At 37.9% G+C, this 23,483-nt stretch overlaps 1 protein-coding gene across 1 annotated transcript in view; it reads right to left on the reverse strand.

The window, feature by feature from the left end:
• Positions 1 to 22,354, reverse strand: part of LRPPRC (leucine rich pentatricopeptide repeat containing) — a 92,293-nt gene extending 69,939 nt beyond the window's left edge. The window contains exons 1-11 of the mRNA XM_054062893.1: positions 21,987 to 22,354; positions 11,266 to 11,468; positions 8,267 to 8,389; positions 7,500 to 7,621; positions 7,351 to 7,409; positions 6,521 to 6,607; positions 5,918 to 6,044; positions 4,768 to 4,912; positions 3,949 to 4,091; positions 3,566 to 3,671; positions 3,376 to 3,483 (exon numbers count right to left, since the gene is read on the reverse strand). Coding sequence (XP_053918868.1) covers positions 3,376 to 3,483; positions 3,566 to 3,671; positions 3,949 to 4,091; positions 4,768 to 4,912; positions 5,918 to 6,044; positions 6,521 to 6,607; positions 7,351 to 7,409; positions 7,500 to 7,621; positions 8,267 to 8,389; positions 11,266 to 11,468; positions 21,987 to 22,099 — 1,336 coding nt within the window. The 5' untranslated portion in view covers positions 22,100 to 22,354. The remainder of the gene's footprint in view (positions 1 to 3,375; positions 3,484 to 3,565; positions 3,672 to 3,948; positions 4,092 to 4,767; positions 4,913 to 5,917; positions 6,045 to 6,520; positions 6,608 to 7,350; positions 7,410 to 7,499; positions 7,622 to 8,266; positions 8,390 to 11,265; positions 11,469 to 21,986) is intronic.
• Positions 22,355 to 23,483: the final 1,129 nt, after the last annotated feature.

A 23,483-nucleotide genomic window follows, 5' to 3' on the forward strand; every position in this document is an offset into this window, starting at 1 on the left:
ACTTCTGTTCTCTTTTTGTTGGTACTGGAAATAGCGCTGGAATACCCTAAGAGAACAGATTCCAGCCTCAGATCACTATATCCAAGAAAAAATAAAGAGACAAATTAATCTGCGGTAAAGTAGAGCAACTTGCTGGTTTTTTAAGAAGTGAAAAGTGATACTTGAATTTCACTCCACCTTTATTTCCTAAGTTTCTCACAGTATGTCCTGCCTTCTTCCTAAAGCAGTACCATCAGAACAAACCAGATCAGAACAAAGGGGATTTCTAAGGCAGTTAAGTACAGCTCTACATGTGTAGGCAAGTACAGTAAAACTGGGCTTTAAGCAGTTTTCTAAGGACACGAAAAAATACAACTCCAGTTCAAAAAGTGAGGTCTCATTCAGGAAAACATAGTATCTAACACATTTTTGCTGTGCTGTTAATTTCAAAAGCAGTCCAAGTTCTTTGCCAGAAAAGTCTGTCTGCAAAACACTACTTCAAGCAGTTACTTTGTAAAATCACCATTCTTATTCCTCTCAGGACTCAAAGGACAATGAAGGGGAGCTACAAAATATCTGGTAACAAGCGTAAAGCAAACAATTCTGCTTATTTATACTAAGCCCTCCTGGTTTTAGTGCATAACCTGATACAAGATGAATCTCAGTGCCAATAACAGTTTCAGATCCACTGCACGTTAATTCTATAAACCCTGCAAGCATTTTCCATTCCTAAAAGCCTAAGATAATTTACTTAAATAAATACTATGGAAATAAATAACTATCAAATTAGATAACAGATGAATATAAAAGCAAGAATGCCCCATCTGAAATTATTTGCCTGGGTAATATGACTGAAAAGAGCTGTTTGCTATCTCAGAGAGGTTAACTTCTCTACAGTATATTTAAAAACAGCCTTGCTTAGTTTCATTCCTTTTAGCCAGCACTTCAGTCCTATTTTTCTTCCAAATTCAATTCCACACAGAAGTTAGGGAATTTCCTTTGATATCCAGCATCAGCTTTCGTTATAATAAACATTAGATAAACATATAATTAAATGTTGCTACTACTTATGCAATTGTTTGGGTTACATTATACATACTAATTCAGACATTTGTACCCTGCAGTTCTAGACAGGTTATTACTTATATTCTGTATTCTTTAATGATTCAGTCCACTGTTTACATTCTATCAGATGTAAATAGATTTTTCCTTAAGGTTCTTTTCCATTTTCAACCTTACCTATACTGAGATGCAAAATTACACAAATTAGGCTGGGCATTACTACCCTATAGAGAAAGAAATTACCTCTTTTTTGGCATGAGGTGTGATACACTGTCTATACTTTTCTTCACACAGCTATTATTTTTTGCTGCTAGAAAGCACTGCTCTGCTCATTTACTATCTGTTGTCACCTTTAGGTTCTCACTGCAACATTATTTTTTTCTCTATTATTTCCATGAAACAGTGTCAGAGTGGGTGGGTTTTTTCCCCCTTATTTACTTTCCTTCAAGCATATTGGTTGTAATTTTAGATAGTGGATCTCATTTATCCGTTTTTTCATCACATTTCACAAAATGAATACAAGCTCACACATGAGAAAGAACAGGACAACTTGTTTGTCTGCACAAAGTATAAATCCACTGATTCTTCACTGCAGAAGAAATCACTTCGATATCTTCTTTGTATTTTAAGAATTGTAAAACCACTGCCTGTTGTAGATGTGCACACAGCAGTAACATTCCCACTTGACAATTCAAACTCGGAGACCAAGTATCAGTTTACTAAAACATGTCTGCAAATCCACACTATTATCATACAATTTATGTATCTAGTGCCTTTACAAATACAAAAATAAAGGCTCTCTACAAAACAGCAAAGTAAGCCAGAATTGAGGAATCTTTCACCAGTTTTCTTCTCTGGTTGCTAACATGACTTCCAGCAGGAATTACTAACCAAAGCATAGTCGATTTCTACGGTCAGAGTCCAAATGAAGGCAACCTCTGATCTTGCCAAAGACCAAAAAAGGTAAGAAAACTTAAGTTTTTTAAGATATTGCTTCAGTTTTAGGAGCCAAGTCTAATCTAAAACTCCTTCTAATGCCTCTTTTAATTGTGTTAGTGAGGTGAAATTTTCCATGGAGTAACAGGATACATGCTTTTTCAGTAGGAAGCACCCAGAGAGATAAATATAACACCAATTTAAACTTACTTATTTTCAGCAACATTGTACTTCAACTAAGTCAAAAAGGACCCAACTAAAAACAACAGTGCCAGACTTTTAAAATATCATAGAACTTTCAAGCATTTGAAAACCTGGGAGAAGACAAACTTGGGAAGTAGTCTAGCAGGAATAGAGCCTAAGGAGTTAATAAAAACTGAATATTGTTTTCACAAAGGCTTTTTGAAAAGTACTTGAGACATTTTTATAGCCAGAAACAATTAGGGAATACTTGTTTCAGCATTTCTTCCAAACCAGAATGTGACTGTATACTTAAGATAAAATTGCGATATGAAGAGTCTGCTAAAAGCACTTTTTTTTTGTTTGTGCATTTTGTTTGTCACCCAGTGTCACACTAACAACTCTGCATCTCATTCTAAAGCACATTATACTGTGAGATAAGATGAAAAAGACAGTTTTTTGTTTCCCCAAGGGGGAAGTACTTCTGTTAAAAGCATCTTTTTACAATACCATTCTTTCTGAATTACCAATAACGCAAACCGAAGAATTAGATACTGTACTCTAAAATTTAATATTTGTTCAATTCTTATTCATATCCTGTAGACATCCCCATGTGTAACACGGGAAAGTATGCTAAATGCTTAAACGTACTTAAGAATCCCAAAGATTGAGCATTTCTGTCCTTCAATCAGTATGCTGTCAGGTCAGGCTCACACATTCAGCAATGTAAGTTCTGCAGTTTTATTATTGTAACAAAACTCACATTTGGTTTATCAGGTAGATCATAAGAAGGTGGCTTGAAAAAAAAGATTGTGTTTGTAGCCCAAAAGAGCTATTGTAACATAACCTTACTTTTAAATGCTTCTCTCATTTCAGTTTCTTCAAGAGTAAGCTCTGTGAAAGGTAATGAGCAGCAAAAATAACCAGTGGAAGGCAGAAAGAACGTGAAGAGTTAAAAAGGTAATTAAACAGTTTCACATATCTTTCTATGCAAATGTCGACTTCAAATCTGTAAAGTGTACCATGATTACATGATTAAGTAAAGAAGGGAGGTTTTAAAAAAGTCTTTCTGGATGAAAGATTCTTTCTGATAAAGACAGATGTAGTGAGGTCTTTGTTTACTTTCAAGAGTCTGCTTAATTTCATAATAATGTTCTAATAAAGGCTTATGTGCTAGCTTTGCAATAAAGCTAGAGGAGCTTTTACAAGACAACTAACCTTTAAGATTCTTCTCTTTCTGGAATGCAACTAGCAGCGGCCAGGAATAGTGAGGTCTGAGTGGCAAGCCTTCCTCTTTCATCATCTTCATCACATCAATAGCCAAGGCTGAAAATATTCACAAGATAATTAAACCCGTGACCAAGTACTTCAAATAAGCATATGTAAAATAACTAAATAAGTAGAGTACCTGATCTGTTGGCCTCCAGAGCGCAACGCAAAATAAACTGTAATGGTGCCGAGTGCATTTCTGTTTCTTTCAACTCATCACAAAATTGCTTTAGCTTCTTCAGAGGCTGTAAAGAATTCACAAAACAAAATTATTTTCAGTTTCTAAAATTAAGAAGGTCAGATTCTTCTGCTGTGTAGGACATCGGTATCACATATCCCAAACATGATTCCTTAATGAATTTCAATTTACTATGTAACATGATATGAAATATTAAAACCCTTTTATTCTTAAGAACCATGCAAAAAACTACCATTTTCCATATTCACAGTTGCAGTTACATTAAACTGAATAAATATACCCTTCTTAGTATATTAAGAAAAAAGTATTAATATTCAGCATACCATATCTCTATTTACACAATGTTGCAAGAAGAAGCTACCCTGGTCCAAATTATCACGTGATAAATGATTAAGAGACTTCAAAATACGGAAACTTATGTCTTCAAAGCCATGAGTTATCAGAGTCAAACACAGGTTCATTGCATCTAGCAATTGAAAAACAGAAAAAAAATTTATAAAGTATGTGTAACAATTTTCACACTAAACTACTAAAATTAGTGAAATCTAGGAAAGTGAATGTTTTACAGGTATTATTAGCATACTTTCAGACACAATTAATCAAATTTGAGAATCCTTTTCTTGAAGTTATTTATATTTAGCAATGAAATCACCTTTCCCATGAGGGGATCATGCCAAAAATTACAGAAGCATCACCACAGCAACATGACACAAGAGTACTAAATAAGAGAAACACATTTCTAGAAACATCAAAAAAGAAAAAATGGATAAAGTATAATTAACAGTTATCAATCAGATTATGCATACTGGGATCCAAAAGTGACTGTAACTGTAGATAAAGAAAACTGTATTCACTGTTCAGTATCCCTTTTTACGATATTCACAGGGTTGTCACAACAGGAATTACAAGTGTTGTTTGAAGAAAGGACTCCACACACCGCTTTCCTATAAAATCTTAATGAATTCTATATTTTAAAAACAGATTATTTTTGAATGTAAATGATTTAAATTGGTTAATATTTAAATTTTATAAAATATGATATAAAGCAACACAAATGAATCCACAAACAAATGGCAATAAGGAAAATGCTTTCCTTCTCCACCCTGCATAGCAAGACACTCCCGTAGGAACCAAGGACATACCTGGAATTAATTCCCTTTCGAATTTTATGCGTTCTTTAATATCTTCAATGTACTGAGGATATCCAGCCTTGGCAAGGCTAAAAATCACCTGCATCAACATCCTATCCATAAGGTACCCTCCAGACTTCTCAATCTCATCTAGAGTCTGTAAACCAGAATAAAATTAACTTTAAAGTGACTCAGAATAGGTTACATTAAAATAAAAGGAAAAAAAGGAATATTACAAAAAGCTGTGGGTTTTTTTTTCCTTTTTTAAAGCTATAGGTTATATGGAATATGGTAGAGAGAATATTGAAGATCTATCAGGAGGGCCTTAAACCCCCTCAGACTGTTAAAAAAAACGACAGGACAGATAAAAGGTAAATAATAGATAGTATCACTCTGATATCTGATAATACATGAAAACACCAGAGGTACTCCCATTGTGAGATCACTTTCAAAAGAAATTCCTTGGAAAAGGAGAGAATGATTAATCAGACTTTGTTGACTGTTTGGAAGAATGTTAGCTGATGAAGATTTAATTCCTAAGTCACAGAACAATACTATGTTTCCCATATCCTTTTCCTTGCTTTGGTCTCCTCCATCTGAAACTACTTATTAAACTCAAACCAAATTTCTCATTTCTTTCTCAATACTTCTTTGACTCAAAATAAGTAAGAGAAATTACTTGAAATATCTTATCCACACTTCATGAAGATCCAAGTTGTTAGTATGAAGTCTCAGAAGAACTTCAGTTTTACTGGAAAGACTCTGTGGCTTCAATGGGAGTCAAAGAATGGCTCAATGACAGCAGGATAATCAAGGTTTACTTGTCAATTATTTTTTTAAATAAATATATGAACATCTCACATGCACTATTTGTCTCTTTAGAAACAGCCGAATTATTAAATCTCTCACAAACATAACTTCCCAAAGTAAAAGATAACTATCAAAAGACAAATATTTTTCATAAAGTATGAGACTGCTTTCAGTCAACCAACTATCCAGATGAAAAAAAACCAAAACCAAACAACTTCATTTAATTCCTGCAGACCAGAGGTAAACAAGTTATAAAATTCAGTATTATTCCTCCTGTATGGCTAGAAAGCATTCCAAAGTAAAACTGAACGAAGGATCAAAGAAGTTGCACCTAAATCCAAACTTGCAATACCTTTTTGATGCTATCAGCATCACCCTTTTCAGCATACACATTCAGCAGTGATAAATAGGTGTCTGGACCTGGTTCAACACCAGCCATCCTCATCACTGAAAGGACATTTTCTGCACTCTTCATATCTCTAAAAGAATTCAAAAGAAAGATCCTTAGTAGATTTAATCATAGCAATGTATACTGTGATTTCTGTGTTTCCTGATTAAACTAATTATAACTGGAAACAAAGACCGCAACAATCATAGATAAACTTGAGCAAATCCTGAAAGGAGAACACGCAAATTTTTCAATTATTGTATTACTTTGAATACTCTTTCAACTTTAGCAGCTGAAAAAGTTCAAAACTAAGTGCAGCAAATTTCTTTTTCAAACACTAAGAAAGTACAGCAATGTATCTTGAAATTCGGGATCTTCAGACAAAAGAAAAAACTACTTCCTTTGTTAAACAGCCCTGTTTTGCTTCAAAATGTATAAAAAGACAGTCTTCTATACATTATTCAAAATAATGGCACTATTCTGTAGCATGTAATTTTTATGTACAGCATCACTTTATATTGTAGTAAAACTAATAGGAAACAAAAGAGAAAAGGTATTAAACATTACCCTGATCTTGCATGACCTTTCACAAGGCTACTGAATACTGCCTCAGTGATTGGGAGATCTTTGTTCTTCATAAAACCAAGGATCTTACTGTAAAATACAAGATGATGAATGATTAGGTATTTTTTCCCTTTGAAAACATCAATTATTGAGCAACTGCTGCTCCGCTGAACAAGCACTGTATCCTCAAACAAAACCAAATCCTGATGTCTCTGAGCAATTACATTTGGGGATGTTGCTTAATATGTCATAATTTGGTTATTTACTTTTTTTAAGATTAATTGTATTTGTCACTGAAGTATGCAGACACAAGGGTGGGGCTGGCTTTTTAAATTTTTTATTTTCCTTTTACATATTTCTCATGCCCAATCATCACACTGTTGCAACTTAGCCTTGCTAAAATAAACATGTTAGACAAATAACCTGCAAGGCCTGCATAACAACAAGAACAAAAACCAGAATTACTACTATTTTCTCCTTAGCCCACTTTTGTTATCAAATGCCATTCCCCGTCGCCTTATTCCTACACAGGCAGTTATCTTTCATAATCTCACGCTTTTTCACACTGGCTGTAGAAGGGAGAAAAGTTAATTTCTGAGCAAGTTGAACACAATTTGATTTGAATTGATTGGTCTATTACTTATTTTTATTTTGCTTGTGTAGGTTCTAGCTGTTTGTGAGAAAGTGCTCTTTAGTGCTTGGCTAAAATACACTTAAACCTTCCCTTTGCTTTGCTCAATTTATAAGAATTTCACTGAAATGAGTTTTAACATTAACAGTAAGGAATATGAGATTTTGTGGAAATCCATTTAAACATAAATGCAAAGGAGTACCTTGCTCCTTCAATGTCACCCTCGTTGCAATAAGCAGCAATCAGCCTTTGGTACGTAACCTACATAAAACAAAAAGTGGAAGTTAATGATTTGCATCCAATAAATGGAGGCTTCTATTAAGAATGGAGATACCATAAAAGGGTACCTACTCGATTGGGCTGCACATTAGCTTCCTCCATTCTGGCCAAGAACTCCGTCGGAGAAAATTTATGCTCATTCTGAAGGTAGACTTTAAGTAAAGCATTATAATGGCTTGTATCATACACAGCACCTAAGGAAATATTTCAACCACAGACAGTGAACACAGATTCTCTAAATTCAACATGATTTTATAGCTTTCTTATATAATTTTTATTCTGTATGAACCGTATGTATCATCAGACTGCTTCCTTTTATCCACCTTTGAAATAACAGACGTCTATTTAACAGCACACATCTGTTCATAAAAGGCTAAAACAAAAAGAGTACAGTAACATCAACGTCCACGTGCATGCTATTCCAGTCTCTATAGCTGTATTCATTTTACAGACTCACCTGTGCAATGTCTATATGTAAAAATTACTAACTCGAAATCACTGGTAGCACTAGGAACACTCAGCCCACCAGATATCCAGGTATCATCTAACAGATAAGCAAACTACATTCTTACATTAATCAAAATCAAGCAAATTCCAACTTAAGCATTGTACAAAAAAAATCTTTAGCTTCATTATTAAACACCTCTAGATGTCAGTATAACTCCCAGAATAGGAAATACGTGTCTCTTCTGAATAATAAATCTAGCATTTATTTGGTAATATTTGCTGCTACTACGCAATATTTAAACACTATTAAAATAGACCCAGTCTCCCATTACAAAAAACCTAACTGAAAAACACAGCTGTTCTTGCAATAGGGACTAATAAAACAAACCTACCCAGTTCTTTCATCTTGTCCCATATCATATGGGCTAGTTCTGTTCTTTCAGGTGACAACACCTCTGGTAAAAGGTCACCACAGCTTCGCAGCAAAAGTAAGGTCTGGTTACTCCCTGGACATTCTACAAGTGAAAGACAACCATAAATTCTTTATAAATCATTACGCACTTAGTATCAGAAAAAATCTTGAAAGCGACCGACTGAAATGCTTTGTACAGAATAGCATTTTCTCCGAGACTGAAGATTTTAACTGAACAGAATACCCAAATGATTAAAAAATTACATTATGCACTATCATGAAAAATATTCACAATAAATCATGCTACTTAGTACAATAATCTCATTTGAGGAAAAAACTTTAGGTAGTACAACACAAAATACTAAACTCAGATGATGTAGTACTTTAAATTTCCTGATCCATAGATCATTTCATCCTAACAGTGACATAACTTTCTGGTAAATTTCAAAAATAGTAAAATACTTGACATCAATTCCATACTATTCCAAAATTGGTATTCAGAAATATTGCATATTTAAATATCCATTTCCACTTCTGCCTACACTCAATATAAAATATAGGAAATAATTTACATCCAGAGCATAGTAACAGAACCTGTAAGAATGTCATCCTTCTCAGACTCCTGCACCAGCCCTAGAAATTCAAAAAAAGTAACTATAAACTCATCTGTCTTTCTTAGATTTCAATGCTACTCCTGAGGTAAAGTAAGGCAGAGTTGCAGAATCTATCACAGATTGCCCAATAAGCTGGAGACAGAATTTTTTTCAATCAGATCTTTATATGCAAACCCAGCAATTTCCAACAAAAAAAGGAGCATTCCTTTAGAAAGCAGTACAATGTAAAGAAAGGTAAAAAAATATTGCCTATCTCTTTCTGATCACAGAGAAAGGTTTACATCACAAGTTATTTCGTCTAAGAAGGAGCAAGATATATGTACACATACAACACAAATGATGAAAAAAAAAATCTATTAAGGTTTTCTATCTCAAATGGAGTAATACAAGCAGACTTGAAAGACTAAGACTTGCAAAATGCCTTGAAGTCTAAAGCATCACTAATGCTTTGTAATTTACTTCCAAATCATTATGCCAACACTCCAAAGTAGTGTACAGCCCACCACAGAGGCAGGAGCTGTTGCCAGTAAAGATAACTCCAGCTGCTGCCGATCGCTCTAAGTGTAATCTTTAATTACACAGAGCTGTAGAAATAGCTATAAAATAATGGCAAAATAAAATAAAAAAAAAAAAAAGCTTCAAAGCGGAAAGCAGAAAGATGTATACTGTCTAGAATTAAATCTTAAGGTACAGAAAAGGACCAGCAAATTTGGATACCACTTAACCAGTGTAAACTATTTCAGGAGTTCAATTTACAGTGGAGAAGCTATTCATACAGAGTAAACTCATCTGGAAAGAAACATAGGCAGCTGTGGGAAAAACCTAAGCAATAATGAGAAGAGAAATAAATTAAAATATTAAGGGGAGGGTTAGGTACAAATTGCAAATAGGGATTTGAACTTCTGAAGACATACTGGAGTGGTGAGATAAGTCATACTTTACTAACTTCCAAATCCCTGTACACAATTAGTTCATGCAATAAAAACGTCAACATGTCTCCAGTCTCACAATGACAGTGTTAAACTACTGACAAGGTACCTTGAAAGTCAAAAGAAACAGTAAACGGTTTGGCAGTATGAATATGGAAAGATGCAGGAGAAGAGATCTACAGCAAGCACCTCCTTCGGCATTTTTCATATTGTAATTGGAAATGGAAGAGCTACACAAAAACAGGCAAATCTTTTTAAGAAATCAACAGTAACTAACCTCCCACACTTCTGCTATATTAGTTTTCAACATTAATTAGAAAAGGACTGAATTTTTCATACGGAAATATTTATAATTTATTTTAACAGCACCCTAGTGAAATCTCTTGTGAAGTTCTAAACTTTTTTTTTCTTTTTAAAAATTTACTTTAACAGCCAAAGGAAACCACTAGAAGTAATTATCTTTTTGTTAATCTGACTTCCTAAAATCTTGTAGCTTGTAAATCAGAGAACATGAATTGAAGTCTCAGCTTTTAAAAACCAAACCACAAAACTTTCAAAAACACAATCCCAGGCATATGAGCCAGTGGCGTCCAGAGTAATACACAGCAAAGTTTATAGCTAAAACAATACATGCTGTCATCACTAAATATACTCAATAACTATTACTGCCAATATTTATCAAATATCTTCATTGACTCATCGTAATTGGTACCAAACCTCATCAGCCGCGGTACTTGGTTTGCAGAGTATTAATACGAACATAGTCTGGGCATTAAAAACCAAAGAGGTATCGAATCCGTCAGAACAAGCAATGCCTCAGCTATTTATTTTGGGTTTTTTTCAAAGAAATAAAGCTTTTTTTTTTTTTATCCTGAATAGACAGCAGGCAGAGAATGCAGAAACTTGTAGATTACCTCCACTCTTCTCTGTATAGTTCCATTTTAAAACAAGTGGCCTCTTAAGGACAGCATGGCTTATTACACACATTTAAAAAATACACTGTGTAAAACAGACAGGATCACTGTTCAGATTTCGAAGTACAATTAAATGAGGAAGGTGTAACATTACCAGATAAGATCCCACAATAAGCAGGACTTTATGATAAGACTTCTTAAAAGCACATTCAATTTTTACAAGACTCATAAATTCCCAAAGACATAAAATCCTGGAAAAGTAAACATGCACATTTAAAGCAAAATAACCTTTCTAAAGCATTTAAAGTCTGTTCATCAATATAGACATCCAAAGACAAAACAGAAATCAGAACTCCTTTAATTAATTGGGGTGAGGGAGCAGGATTGGGACAACACACAACTACACACATTTATCTGCTGACCTGGTATGGGGAGGGCTGAACTGTGATGCTCGGTTTGATGAATCATTACACTGCAGCTTTCAATTTAGCTTTTAATTTGTTTTAATTGGAAGCAACTTACCTGTTTTGCAAATTTCATTGAAGATTTTTAGTAGAAGGGATTTAGGGATGCGGCCAGTTTTTCTGACAGAGTTATCCAATTTATTCAATGCCCAGTCAAACTGCCAGGTAGGTCTGTTTTGAATTTCTGACACTGGTTCTTCTTTAACACTTCTCTCGTGTTGAGGTGCAACTGTAAGAAACCTTACTTGGTGCATAGCATTTCTGCTCAAATAAAAAGAAACAAACAAAAAAAATAGAGATTACACTTCAGAGTCATTCTGCAGCTACACTAGTTACACAATGTCAAAAAGATAATGTGCTTTGTTTCTTGCTAATGGACAATTTCTCAAAACATTGCATATTGATATAAGCAAATGAAAGTGATTTATTTCAGTGTATTTCTGCTTTAAAAGGCAGAATCATGTATATTTTCTCACAGTGACAACTTTTTTTCTGAGATTTTCAGTTAGATTCACCTCATGAATTAAATGGTTCAAACGCTATTCCCTTCAAAATACAAATTTTGATTTCATCCAAGTGCTATTGTCCTATTACAGGCTCTCAAGAAAAGCTTTCATGTGCTTTTCAAAAATCATTCCAAGAACAGTCACAGACATCTCTTCCAGAAGACAGTAAATCAAGGCAGCAAATCACACCTTTTGTAATTAAAATACACAAACAATGCCGAGGCCACTGTTTCAGACCGTGTATCAAATAGCTTAAAGAACAATGGGATCATTCCCCATTCCTCAGAATTTACATTGATGAACATGAAGCAGTCATGCATGTCAAACATCAACACTGGATTTGTTTAAATATTTTATTTTCTCAAAACAAAGCATGGCAATGACAATAAACACAATGAAGAAGTGTTCTCATTTCTAGCTAAGCAATAAGAGCTTGACCCTTTTTTAAAGAAAAAAGAACAAATTTATGTATGTAAGAATATGAACATGTTATTTGTGCACGGTGGAATTGTGAACAGCCTGCGCAGGACAAATTATTACACATGAGCACTTTTGGAAGTCTGTTCTCAATTGCCCTTACAACTGCATTAAACAAAAGAGACTATCCTCCTCCAGAATCCTACACAAAGGAAGTAACATGTGTTGGATTGCAAAAAGAAGATTCCTCAACTTCTAAAATTGCCCTCCCTTATCTCTGGGGAGGACAGGGCAATTCAGATACCCCCACTTCCCTAAGGCTTTAGATTACTTTAAAAAATAGCAGCTGTACTCCAAGCTCTTACAGATGTTCCAGGAGTCTTATGTTTTGTTGAAATGACAGCCTAAAAGTGAGAAGTGCTGGCATTTTCTACAAAATGATTTCCCACACCTTGAGCTTTTTCACAGGTAGGTACCTCCACTGCTGGCTGGTTTCTCAGGACCCAGCAGAGGGAGTCTAGGGGAGGAGAAAAAGCTTGCTGGCAATTCAGTGTTTCAGGAGCATCAGCTGCAAGCTGCTAAGTGACAGAAAGAGCATCAGTGGTGATGTATGAGGTGCCGTGGAAAAAACAACAGCCATGGTTTGCCATCAGGCTGCCTCTTGGAATCAGCCCAAAGAGCACCTTTCCCCTTGCTGTTTCAAATCTTGATTTGGTAACTGAGCAGGCCCATAAGGTCTATTCTTTAAAAAAAAAAAAAACAGCCTAAAGTAGAATCTCTTTCCTAATGGAGCTGTGAAAACAGTTTAATAGAAGGTATGTTTGTTTTTTGAAGACATTTTAAAAAAAAATCCGTTAGCAATGAGGAACATCTCTACCATTTGGCATCATCCTCCTCAAGCACGCAAATTTTACAGTGCCCAATCTGCTTCAGATTCCTCCTGAAGAACTTTCCAGAAGCTAGCAAATTATCTGTATTTTATCTGGCTAGGGAAAAGACAAAATAAAAAATTGGAGAAGGGAAAAAAGACTGCCAAGAGGGAGATATCTCCTCCTTCAGTGTTAGTTCCATCTCTTTGTAGACAGAAGTTCCCACAGATTACTGGGGAACTGGCTCTCACTTTATTCAGATCCCTCTGTGAGCTTATTTACCTCATTAACCTGGCAGAACACTGATTCAGCCACTTCTACAGAAAAACTGTTACTGTTCCATCAGGTTAGAGAGGAAGCAGTTTATAATGTCCAAAAAACCGCTAGAATGAACTTGAAAAAAAAAGTAGGTGGCTAAAATCAGAGGAACTGTGAAGAAAAGAAACTGAAACACTGCTTTTGGTGGTAAGCACCTCCTAAGACTGACGCTATCGAACACTTTTTTGTAATAATTCTTTCCTCCCTTCTTTTCCCTCTTCTCTTCATACATCACCATACAACCAGGGACAGGTTGCTTTCTCTTAGAATAAAATCCAGTAGCACAAGGTAAGAATAACAGTAAGATAGTATATTTCAAGTCCTCTTGGGTCTAACAATCCGATGAGATGTCTACAACTCTTTAATAACATAGCACTCAACTGTGCACTAATCACTGGATAGCTATAATAATAAATTGCATGTTCTTTATTTATTTTTGCCTTAAAGGTGTAGATACAGGAAATGGTATCTTCCCCTGTTACACTCCTTTTTAAAATGCTACTTGAAAGCTTTCCAGAGTATTTGAGTCAGGTCAGAAAAAATGCTCGGATGCAAGCAGCAACACGGGAGTATTTGCAAGACAGAAACTTACACTGATTTCCACTAACAACAACAGCACAAGTGGAGAAAACTCCTGTGCTTCAGGTTAAAATTGAAATGTCTTTTTCTATAAAAATCTAATGTCACACAGCTCACTTATAACCATAAACTGATATCTACAGTTCTCAGCTTAAGTTCTGCATTGTTTTAAGGAAACCATCCTTGTAAGACTCTCCATGCGTCAAAAGTCACAAACCTTTTAAAGCACTTGCAGATTCATGAGATCAAGAATGAAGATAAGAACAGTATGTACATGTTCAAAATATGCTGGTTAACAGCATGAGGACTCTTCATCTGTTACTAAACTCTCCCTGCTAGGCATTTAGCATGATGCTGTTTAAAACACATTTAAAATACTGTACTATATCAAGTGCTATGTGTGCACACCATAAAATATTATACTCTTACATGAAGTGTTATTGTTATACACTAACTCAACCTTCTGAAAGATCAGCAGAATTGGGCATTTCTATTTGTGCCCCGCTCCAGCCTCCTCAGTTATTATCAAATACAGTGCTTCTGTTAATTTATACTGATTAAAGATATGTAATTTAAGGAATGACAACATGGGATTCTGAGTTTTAGTCTGAGAGACAGGGAAAAACAGTATGAGAGCATAAAACAACCTGAGGAACTCTTAAATTTCCACTGGCACCCACCTAAATATAATGCCTAGTGTAAGACTCAGATGTACCATATCATCTGTAGGCTTTCAGCATTTAAATAAACTACACTTTTAGCGTGATTTAAGGCACTGTGGAATGCTAAGCTAACTCCACAGTAAGAATTTACTAAAAATAACTGTGGCTTCAAAAGCAGGATGAAGCTGCAGGCACCTACTGTCTTGAATTTGGTTCTCAGCATGACAAGTAAACTACAAACACTAAACTTAGGAGAAAATGAAAAAAAAAAAACCCAAAAAAACCTGCTAAGAGCTTATTCTAAAAGATAAAGATTGAGCAGACCAGGAAGGCAGTTTCCAAAACCAAACAAATTAAGGGACACAGCATCCAGTTTGACTTCAAGCGATCAAGTGAAAGACAAAAGAATGCAGTAGAAAACATACACACTGAAAATTGACAGAAACAGCACAACCTCCCCATGAAACAGAAAGTAACAAAATGAAACCATTATCCCTGCATCAGGAATCTTCAGCAACTTTGCATGATACTTCTTTCATTTTTTTAAGTTGAGAAAAAACACAGTTAAGGGGAACAGGAGAGGGAAAAAAGCAAGGTTTAAAATGAAGGCCATGTCAAACATTTCAGTTAGGAAGCCACATGAAAAGGCACCAACAGGTTTCTAAAAATAGGATAATTTAAGAAAATACATATAACTATTAAATGGAAAAAACCTACAGGTCATACATTGGTTAGATTTCAAAAATGTTAATTCTAACCATACTCTGTAGATTTCACCTGTTTTACCATGACTACATTTTAACAAGGAGATGGTGGTGTAGGCGAGAATAGGGAAGTATGAGCTAATTAACTCCTGAAATATTAAGATATGTTATATTTAAGGTTCATTAATGGACCTTACTCAACCTTCAGTTCTTAGGAATTACCTTAATAAAATCATGAAAGTTCTGGGAAAAACAGAAGCATAATCAATAAAAAATACAGATCGCCATACAGGCTCTTAGCATCGTGTTATCCAACAATCTCACAAGCAAAACAAGGAGGTAAAAAAATATGGGTGCAATAGTTCTTTAAAAAAAAATACAATTTGCTGATGAGTGTTTGTTGCAAAATTGAGAATGTTTTGTGGGACTTTAAATTAAGCTATATCCTGACCCAACTACGAAAAGACTGGTATCACCCACATCCATTCAATAACTTCATTAACAATCTGGATGACAGAAGAGTTAATAAACTTATAAAATTTGTGGATGACACCGTAATAGCAGCAAATTCTTCGGTGAGCCCCAGACTTCAGAGTTATGCTGATTATTTGATGTAATGGTCTGAAATCAACAAAAGAAAAATTGCAGAAATGAAAAAAAGTTGTACATTTTGGACAAATAAACAAATGCCAAAACGTTAAATGGCATACAAGTGGCTAGACAGCAGTACAACTGAAGAAGTATTGAAAATGAGCCACTGCTAAACATGAAACATCATGCAGCAAAAAAGAAAACTTAATTCTTCAACTCCCAACAAAAGCAAGATACATGAAATACAAAGAGAATTATTCTGCTTGTCAGTTTACTCACAAATCCTCCAAATTTACAAGACTCAAAAGACTCATCTATCCCATCCCACTCTCCAAGCAGAGAAGCAGCTGTGCCTAACCCACTGAAGATCACATCGGTAATAGTAATTGTAATAAAATATTAGAACAGGACACTTCCAGTCAAACTTTCTCATTTGGAAGCTATTTATAAAGTAACATTAGGAAGACAGGAAAAAACCCACAAAGCTATTGCACACAACCTTGGCACTTATGATCCCACCTCGGTGCTGGGTGTTAGATTATACAATCTTATGATGTAACTATTTTGTTCAATTATTTTAATTAACTTTGTTCAGAATTATATGCTATATAACGCATGATACTTTGCCAAGAGCTGCAACAAGTCCCAAGTATTTACTTGCATCAATTACCTTTAAACGGCATTTTAAGATTTTCTACCCAGAGAAGTTCAGAAGGACATATTAAGCCCTGTGAAGCAAACTCTCTCCTACTCCCACAATCACAAGATGAAAAGCAGAATCATAGAATGGCTTGGGTTGGAAGGGATCTTAAAGATCACATTTAGAAGTAGCCTTCTAATATTTGAGCCTTTACATAATTGTACCTTTTACTCTATTTTCAGCTTTGTCTCTAAATTGCGAGCATTAAAACTGTAGACCTTACCTACACAGGAAAGGTTAATCAATAATCCAAACATACAACTACTCTTCAGTTAGTGGTAACTTTTCACCTCCAACTTACTGTCTAAATCAAGCAGCCAAAAAGTGTATGGAAGAGCTTTCAAGATATAAGCCCTGCTCCAAGCAGCATGATAACTTAAAAGAGTTAAAATTCATTGCTGCACATAAAAGCACTACAGACTTACCATTAGTTAAATTTACTAATTAGTTAAATTACTAAGTATAAGACTAAATATACCACCTGAAATCTCAGAATGATTTACACAACTGCTAAAAAAGCATTGCCCCTTACTTAGCTATGGTGGCCTATAAAAAAAGGCTACAGCGTTCAGGCCACTGTATCCTTGTGTCATTGAGATATAGTAGGATCCTATAAGACAAAAAAATTTATATTTTTTTTTTTTTTATATTTTTTTAAATGTACACTGACAAACCTCAAGTTTCTTGGAGAACATCTGAAAAGTTGGCCAAAGTGATTCACAAGAAGCAAAGCAAAAAATTTGCTTTGTGCTATTTCTTAGGAAGTCTCTAGACATTTTAAGTCCATCAGGAAAACAAAACAACTCTAACAGTGCAGCTTGTGAAAGTTCACTATGACAGAGGATTGCTTAAGTATTACCAAAAGTAAGTCTACTGAATACCTCCTCTGCCTTTTAAGTCCATTACTTGTTATTTTGCTAACATAAAGTAATGCAGCAGTGAATTCTACATTTTTGTGCACTGGTAATGGATTGTGACATACAGTAGTGAATAGCCAAAAGCAACATGTTTACAGTTAATTAAAACAAAACATAAACATACTATGCACTAAACCACAAATCATTTGGAAGTTTAACTTACAGCTTACTCAAGGTCAAATCAAATCCTGCCTGGATCTGCAACAAGATTTCTGAAAAGAGCATCCTCCTTCCCATCTCACCAACACCCTTCAATCTTGTATAAACATATGACAATGTACCAGTCAACAGTCTTTCCAAAAAAAGAAAAAGCATTGCACATGGTACCCTTACAGCAATGCCATCAGCAACCACTTCTCTGAATAGAATATGGATCTTGCAAAAAGCAGGTTTTGCTACAGCATAATTTCCTATTTGGGGAGACACTTTTTGCTCCAGTCCCAAAACTCAACATTTAAATTCACATATGAGAATCTCAAACTGAAGAAGTGACAAGCAAAGCCAAGGACATCTCACAAGACTTGCATGTTGAAGTTCCACTTGGTTTTCCTCATCAGCTATACTTATATCATCTATTCCTTAGGAACATAATTGTTCTCTTTTTATCTGAGGACAGACAGCATGTCAACTTCAGGATGAATATCCTAGCCCTCACATATCTAACACATTGCAGTTCAGCAATACAGCTGCATTGATCTAACATCACAGTCAACACGCAGGGGGGGTTCCCTCTTCTCCATTTGCCTGTAACGCCACCCTTCTACAGCTCATCAGGTCCTTAACTCATCCAATGAAAACTGTCAGTCTGTAGAAAACATTTTCCTTGTAGCCTAGAAAATGAAATTAGCCCAGTATTAGGAGCACCTGATTTTAGAGCAGGACAAGCTGGCCAGCAATGGGAGGGTGGTCAGCGTGAGAAGAACGGAGCCAATACCCTTCCTTCCAACATTAACCCCACAGTAGCAAGCTGTAGCATCAAATCATAACACAATCACCTACAGTATGCAGAACAAAGTGCCTGAAAGATATTCTGATGTTAATTCAAAATCTGTCCTGAATACTCATTGATTGAAAGGTTTGTTAGAGCATTCTTGACAATCAGCCACTAGCAGCAAATTGAAGCATCTCTTGTTAGCAAAGCTTCAATGAACAAAGTTCCAGTAAATAATTTGTACCACATAAATCAGCAAAGTGCTGAAGTTTGCCGTTGCAGGTCTGAAGTTGGTTGTATTGGCCTGTCATAGTTTCCTTATCTTGTAAGAACTGCATGGCATGAGTGTGATGACATACAGCTCAGTGTATTTCACATTTCATCCTAAAGTCAGACAAGTGAAATTATTAAATTTGTCTGAGACCTAATCTGAGGCTTTTGCGACAAAATGCTCCTAACCACCCAATGCAGTCAGATCTCAATCTCCTGTCTTAATCCATTTTCTGAAGTCACTTAGATTAAATCAACACAAAACTAAATGGGAACCACTCTCACAGTCTATTCCATTGGCTCAGCTACAGTGTGGCAACATGCAGCAGAGCAACTGGAACTACTGGTCACTGCAGGAGACTACCTTAATCTAGCACATCCACTCTGTCTTAACTATGGTCACAGTCATCAGTCCACCACAGATGGAGATGCACTTCAAAGCACTGACATGTAATATGAAGTCTTATTTGCATGAATAGGACTTCTTCCAGTGCACACTACACTGGCAGAAAAGCAACATATCCTGAGAGTCTCTAAAATTACACAAGCATAATACAGTCCAACTATCATCTGTGTACTCTACAGTTTGGCAGTGGTAGTTAGGGCTTTCCTGGAAAAATCAAAGCAACATGATGCTTTTGATTAAACCTCTGCTTGAATGTGAATGGTTATGGTTTTCTAAAGAAATGAACAGATTTGCAACTTTTCTGTAACCTTTACTGTAATGAAAGTCTCAAACCCGCCTCTGAACCAACTTTATTTTGTTCAATGCTAAAGCAACTATATCAAGCACATATAAACATACAGTCATTTATCCAGTTCTCTTGCGAAATATGCTGGATTATTCCTTGTTACTTATTTACCCTTAAAAGTGGGGGTGGAGTGGGGAGCGTTCCCCACTATTCCAATTGGAACTTCATCAATATTCTCTGGCGTTTACTAGAGTGGTCTGCATTTCAGTCTCAAAATACCACCACAAAACTTGAACAGTGAGTAGAGCAAGTCTAAATGTTGTTGACTGTATCTCATTCAACCAAATGCCCAAAAGCCAGCTATCAGAGCTGGCATGTAACTGATTTGCATGTAACTGAACATGTGGTTCTGCTGCCAACCCATACAGCACATGCCTTTCCAGTTCCAGGTGCTTCCTGCACAGGCCTACTCCATCCTTTGCACCAACTTCAGCATTCAAGAAATTGTTATGCTTTAACCACTAATACCAGCAGAAAACTGTAATCTTTTCTAGGCAAGATTTCAGTCAGGCTATTGAATAAAATTGGCTCACAATAGACGTGATTAGTGCAGGTAGCAACGACTTCCTTGTTTTGGTGGTGAGACTTCCCTCCAGGAGTCCTCTATTGCTGACTCTGGTCTGTTCCCATCATTTCTCCTGATCCAGCTCTGGAACCCACCAAATTGTCTGCTGAACACAAATATTTGTCTATCTAGAATGGCAGAAAACAGTCTGGTTTTCTACCAGGAAGTAAGTTACATTGACTTAGAGGGTCCAACAGAGCTATAACAATGCACAAGCAAGACTGGCAGAAAAACTTTAACTTTGGTAGCATTAAGTTGTTACGTTAGCTCATAAAACTCAGTGTGTATGTTTAATGCTTTTATAGTCTCACATATTATGCAAAAATTTGCCTATAGCATTATTTAGACATTTAACGAGAGATGAATTTCAAGCTCAGCCATTAATGCTAATTAAAGCTAGATTCTGGTACTTTTTACAGAAAACGTTGCGTCTTCATCTTCAGAGCTAATAGCAACTATAGCTGCTATCTGAATAGGTGACTCTCCTACACACCAGAAGTATCATACCCCCCTCCCACCTTCCCTCACTGGATCCTCATCAGGCTTTGCAAACACCGACAAAACCCCAAAATTTTTAGTCAACAACTCTAATTATAATCACAGCAAGTGATTTGGCATAAATGAAAGCTAAGCATCTCAACCGATTCCCAACTCTCTCTTTCAAGACTTAGATGGTGGACATGGCAGAAACCAAAAATTTAACTCCACTAGGGCTCAGAAGTCATAAAACAACTCCCTCTAACAGGCAGTTTAAGAACTTGTCAATAACTAAGTTACATAATGTTATAAAAAACTTGCACAAATCTTTATGTAGTTGTAACATACACCTAATATGAAATACAAAAAAACCTAAGCACCAAACTCTGGCATAGCTATCACTGCACATGGTACTTCCTTCTTAGGACAAGTAATTTAGGAAAAAATATGGAAGCAACTAGTTTATCTGGAACAGAACGCAAACACTATTGTGATCGATTAGAAAAAGTGAACACAAAACCCCTGAGATACTGTATGTTTCCTACAAAGAGATTCTGACATGTTTGTTCATGGATTAAGGGCTGAGCATGTTGCACTGCTACACTCAAAAGGTGTATGATCAAGACAAAAAGCACTCCAAACACAGAGCTGCTGGGCACCATCGCTGCAAAGAAGATTTAGCTCTCCAAAGCTAATGCTTTTTTTATTAAGAAGAAAAGAAAAAAATGATGCATTGTTATTGATGAAGAGTTACATCTTCAAACTCCTGCAGGGCACCAACCACGTAACATGGTGGAAACAGCCACAGGGACGGCACGTGACTGGGGTGAGTTTTCTACCCTACCTGTGTGAAAGAAGGAAGCACAGCAAAGACATTCAGATAACCCTGATGATAAAAGACACATCAGAGTCAGAGAGGTGGGGTTGTTCAGCCTGGAGAATTGAAGGCTGCAGGGAGACCTTATAATAACCTTCCGGTACCTTAAGGGGGCTACAAGAAAGCTGGGGAGGGACTTTTTACAAGGACATGGAGTAACAGGACAACGAAGAATAGCTTTAAGTTGGAAGGGAGAAAATTTAGATTAGACATTAGAAAAAAATTCTTCACTGTGAGGGTGGTGATGCACTAGCACAGGTTGCCCAGGGAAGCTGTGGCTGCCCCATCCCTGGAGATGTTCAAGGCAAAGACGGATGGGGCCTTGGGCAGCCTGGTCTGGTGGGAAGTGTCCCTGCCCATGGCAGGGGGGTTGGAGCTGAATGACCTTTAAGGTCCTTCTAACCCAAACCCTTTTAACGACTCTGACGGGCAGGGAGAAGCCCAGATTCCACCTGCGCTTACCCACTGCCCCTACCCCTGCCTGGCCTCTCCCCGCTCCGCTCCGCCCGCCCGGTACCTCCGGAGAAGCGGAGTGCCCCGCTCTCCCTTAAGCCCTCCGCCACGCCGCTGCCAGGCGGGGAGGGGGGCGGCTTCGCGGCCTCAGCCCCAAGCACGGGGGGCATCGAGGCGGCCCCGGGTCTCACCTGGCGGGGGCCGGCGGGCAGGCGGCAGCAGCAGCAGCGGGGGCGCGGAGGAGAGGCAAGAGCCGTGGGCAAAGCGCCCGAAGGCGCCCGGCGGAACCCAGGAGCGCGGCCATGACCGCAGTAAGCGGGGGAAGCACGTGAGCCCCGCGGCACGCCACTGCGCGCGCGCGCGCCCTTCCGCCCGGGTCACGTGGTGGGAGGAACCATTCCGCGCAGGGGGAGCGGGGGAGGAGGGAGGGACGGCGGCTCCGCTCTAGAAATGGGGTGGCTAAGGTACTGGAGAGCTTCTGATTTCCAACCCCCCCGCGCCACTGATGGGACGTTCTGCGCAGGGTCTGCGACGCAGCCCCAGCTCCGGCTCGGAGCGATCGGCGGCCAACCCGGAGCGGCGCCGGCGGAACGCGGGGAGGCGGGGTGATAGTGGTGCCGAGGGCATTGGGGGCGGCCCTGGGGAAGGGGAAGGAAGGGAGGAGGCAAGTGAAGGAGGGGGAGAGGGAAGGGGGGGACAAAGGGAGGGAGGATAGACGGGAAGGGAGGGAGGGAGGGAGGGAAGAAGGGAGGGAGGGAAGGGAGAAGAAGAGAAGGGAGGAAGGCAGGAGGGAGGGAAAGGATGGGAGAAGGGAAGAAGGAAGAGAAAGGAGGGAGGAAGACGGGAAGGAAGAGAGGACAGAGGACGGGGAAGTTAAGGGAGGGAATGAAGGGAGAAAGAAGGGAAAGGAGAAAGGACAGGGAAAGGAGGAAGAAGGGAGGAGAGGGAAAGGGAGGGAGGGAGAAGGGAGGAGAGGGAAGGGGAGGGAGAAGGGAAGGAAGGGAGGGAGAAGGGAATGAAGGGGGAAAGAAGGGAAGGGAGAAAGGACAGAGGGAAAGGAGGGAAGAAAGGGAGGGAGAAGGGAAGGAAGGGAGGGAGAAGGGAATGAAGGGGGAAAGAAGGGAAGGGAGAAAGGACAGAGGGAAAGGAGGGAAGAAAGGGAGGGAGAAGGGAAGGAAGGGAGGAAGGAGACATGGAAGGGAAGGAGGGAGGCAGGAAAGGAAGAGAGGAAGGGAGGACGGGGGGAAGGAAGGGGGGAAGATTGGAAAGGAGGGAAAGGAAGAAAGACAAGGAGGGAGGGAGAGAAAGAACGAAAAAAGGAAGGAGGTTCCCACTCCCTCAGGGCTTGAGGCAGGATAGAATTTCTTGCTGCCTTTGCGTTAATCTCAGGCACCATGGAAACTGGCTGATGGTGTCCAAGTGCGGAAGAGATCCCTCCAACCTATTCTTGTCACTAGTAAGACAAGCTCCATCTTGACACTGCTGCTGGCTGGATCATACATGTTGCTCTGAGAAAGCAAGGTGGGGAAAGCACTGGTGGCCACCAGCCTGGACGGGGCTGTAAGGCCTCAGGAGTGTCGTCATCCCCTTCTCCTTTCTGGAAACCGAGTAGGAGTGAGGGGCAGATGGAAGGACTACAATTAGAAAACTTTTTAATGTTAAATCTCTGCCTGAATTTAGTTGTATTT

This window comes from Cuculus canorus, chromosome 3, assembly GCF_017976375.1.
Source record: "Cuculus canorus isolate bCucCan1 chromosome 3, bCucCan1.pri, whole genome shotgun sequence".
Taxonomy (NCBI): domain Eukaryota; kingdom Metazoa; phylum Chordata; class Aves; order Cuculiformes; family Cuculidae; genus Cuculus; species Cuculus canorus.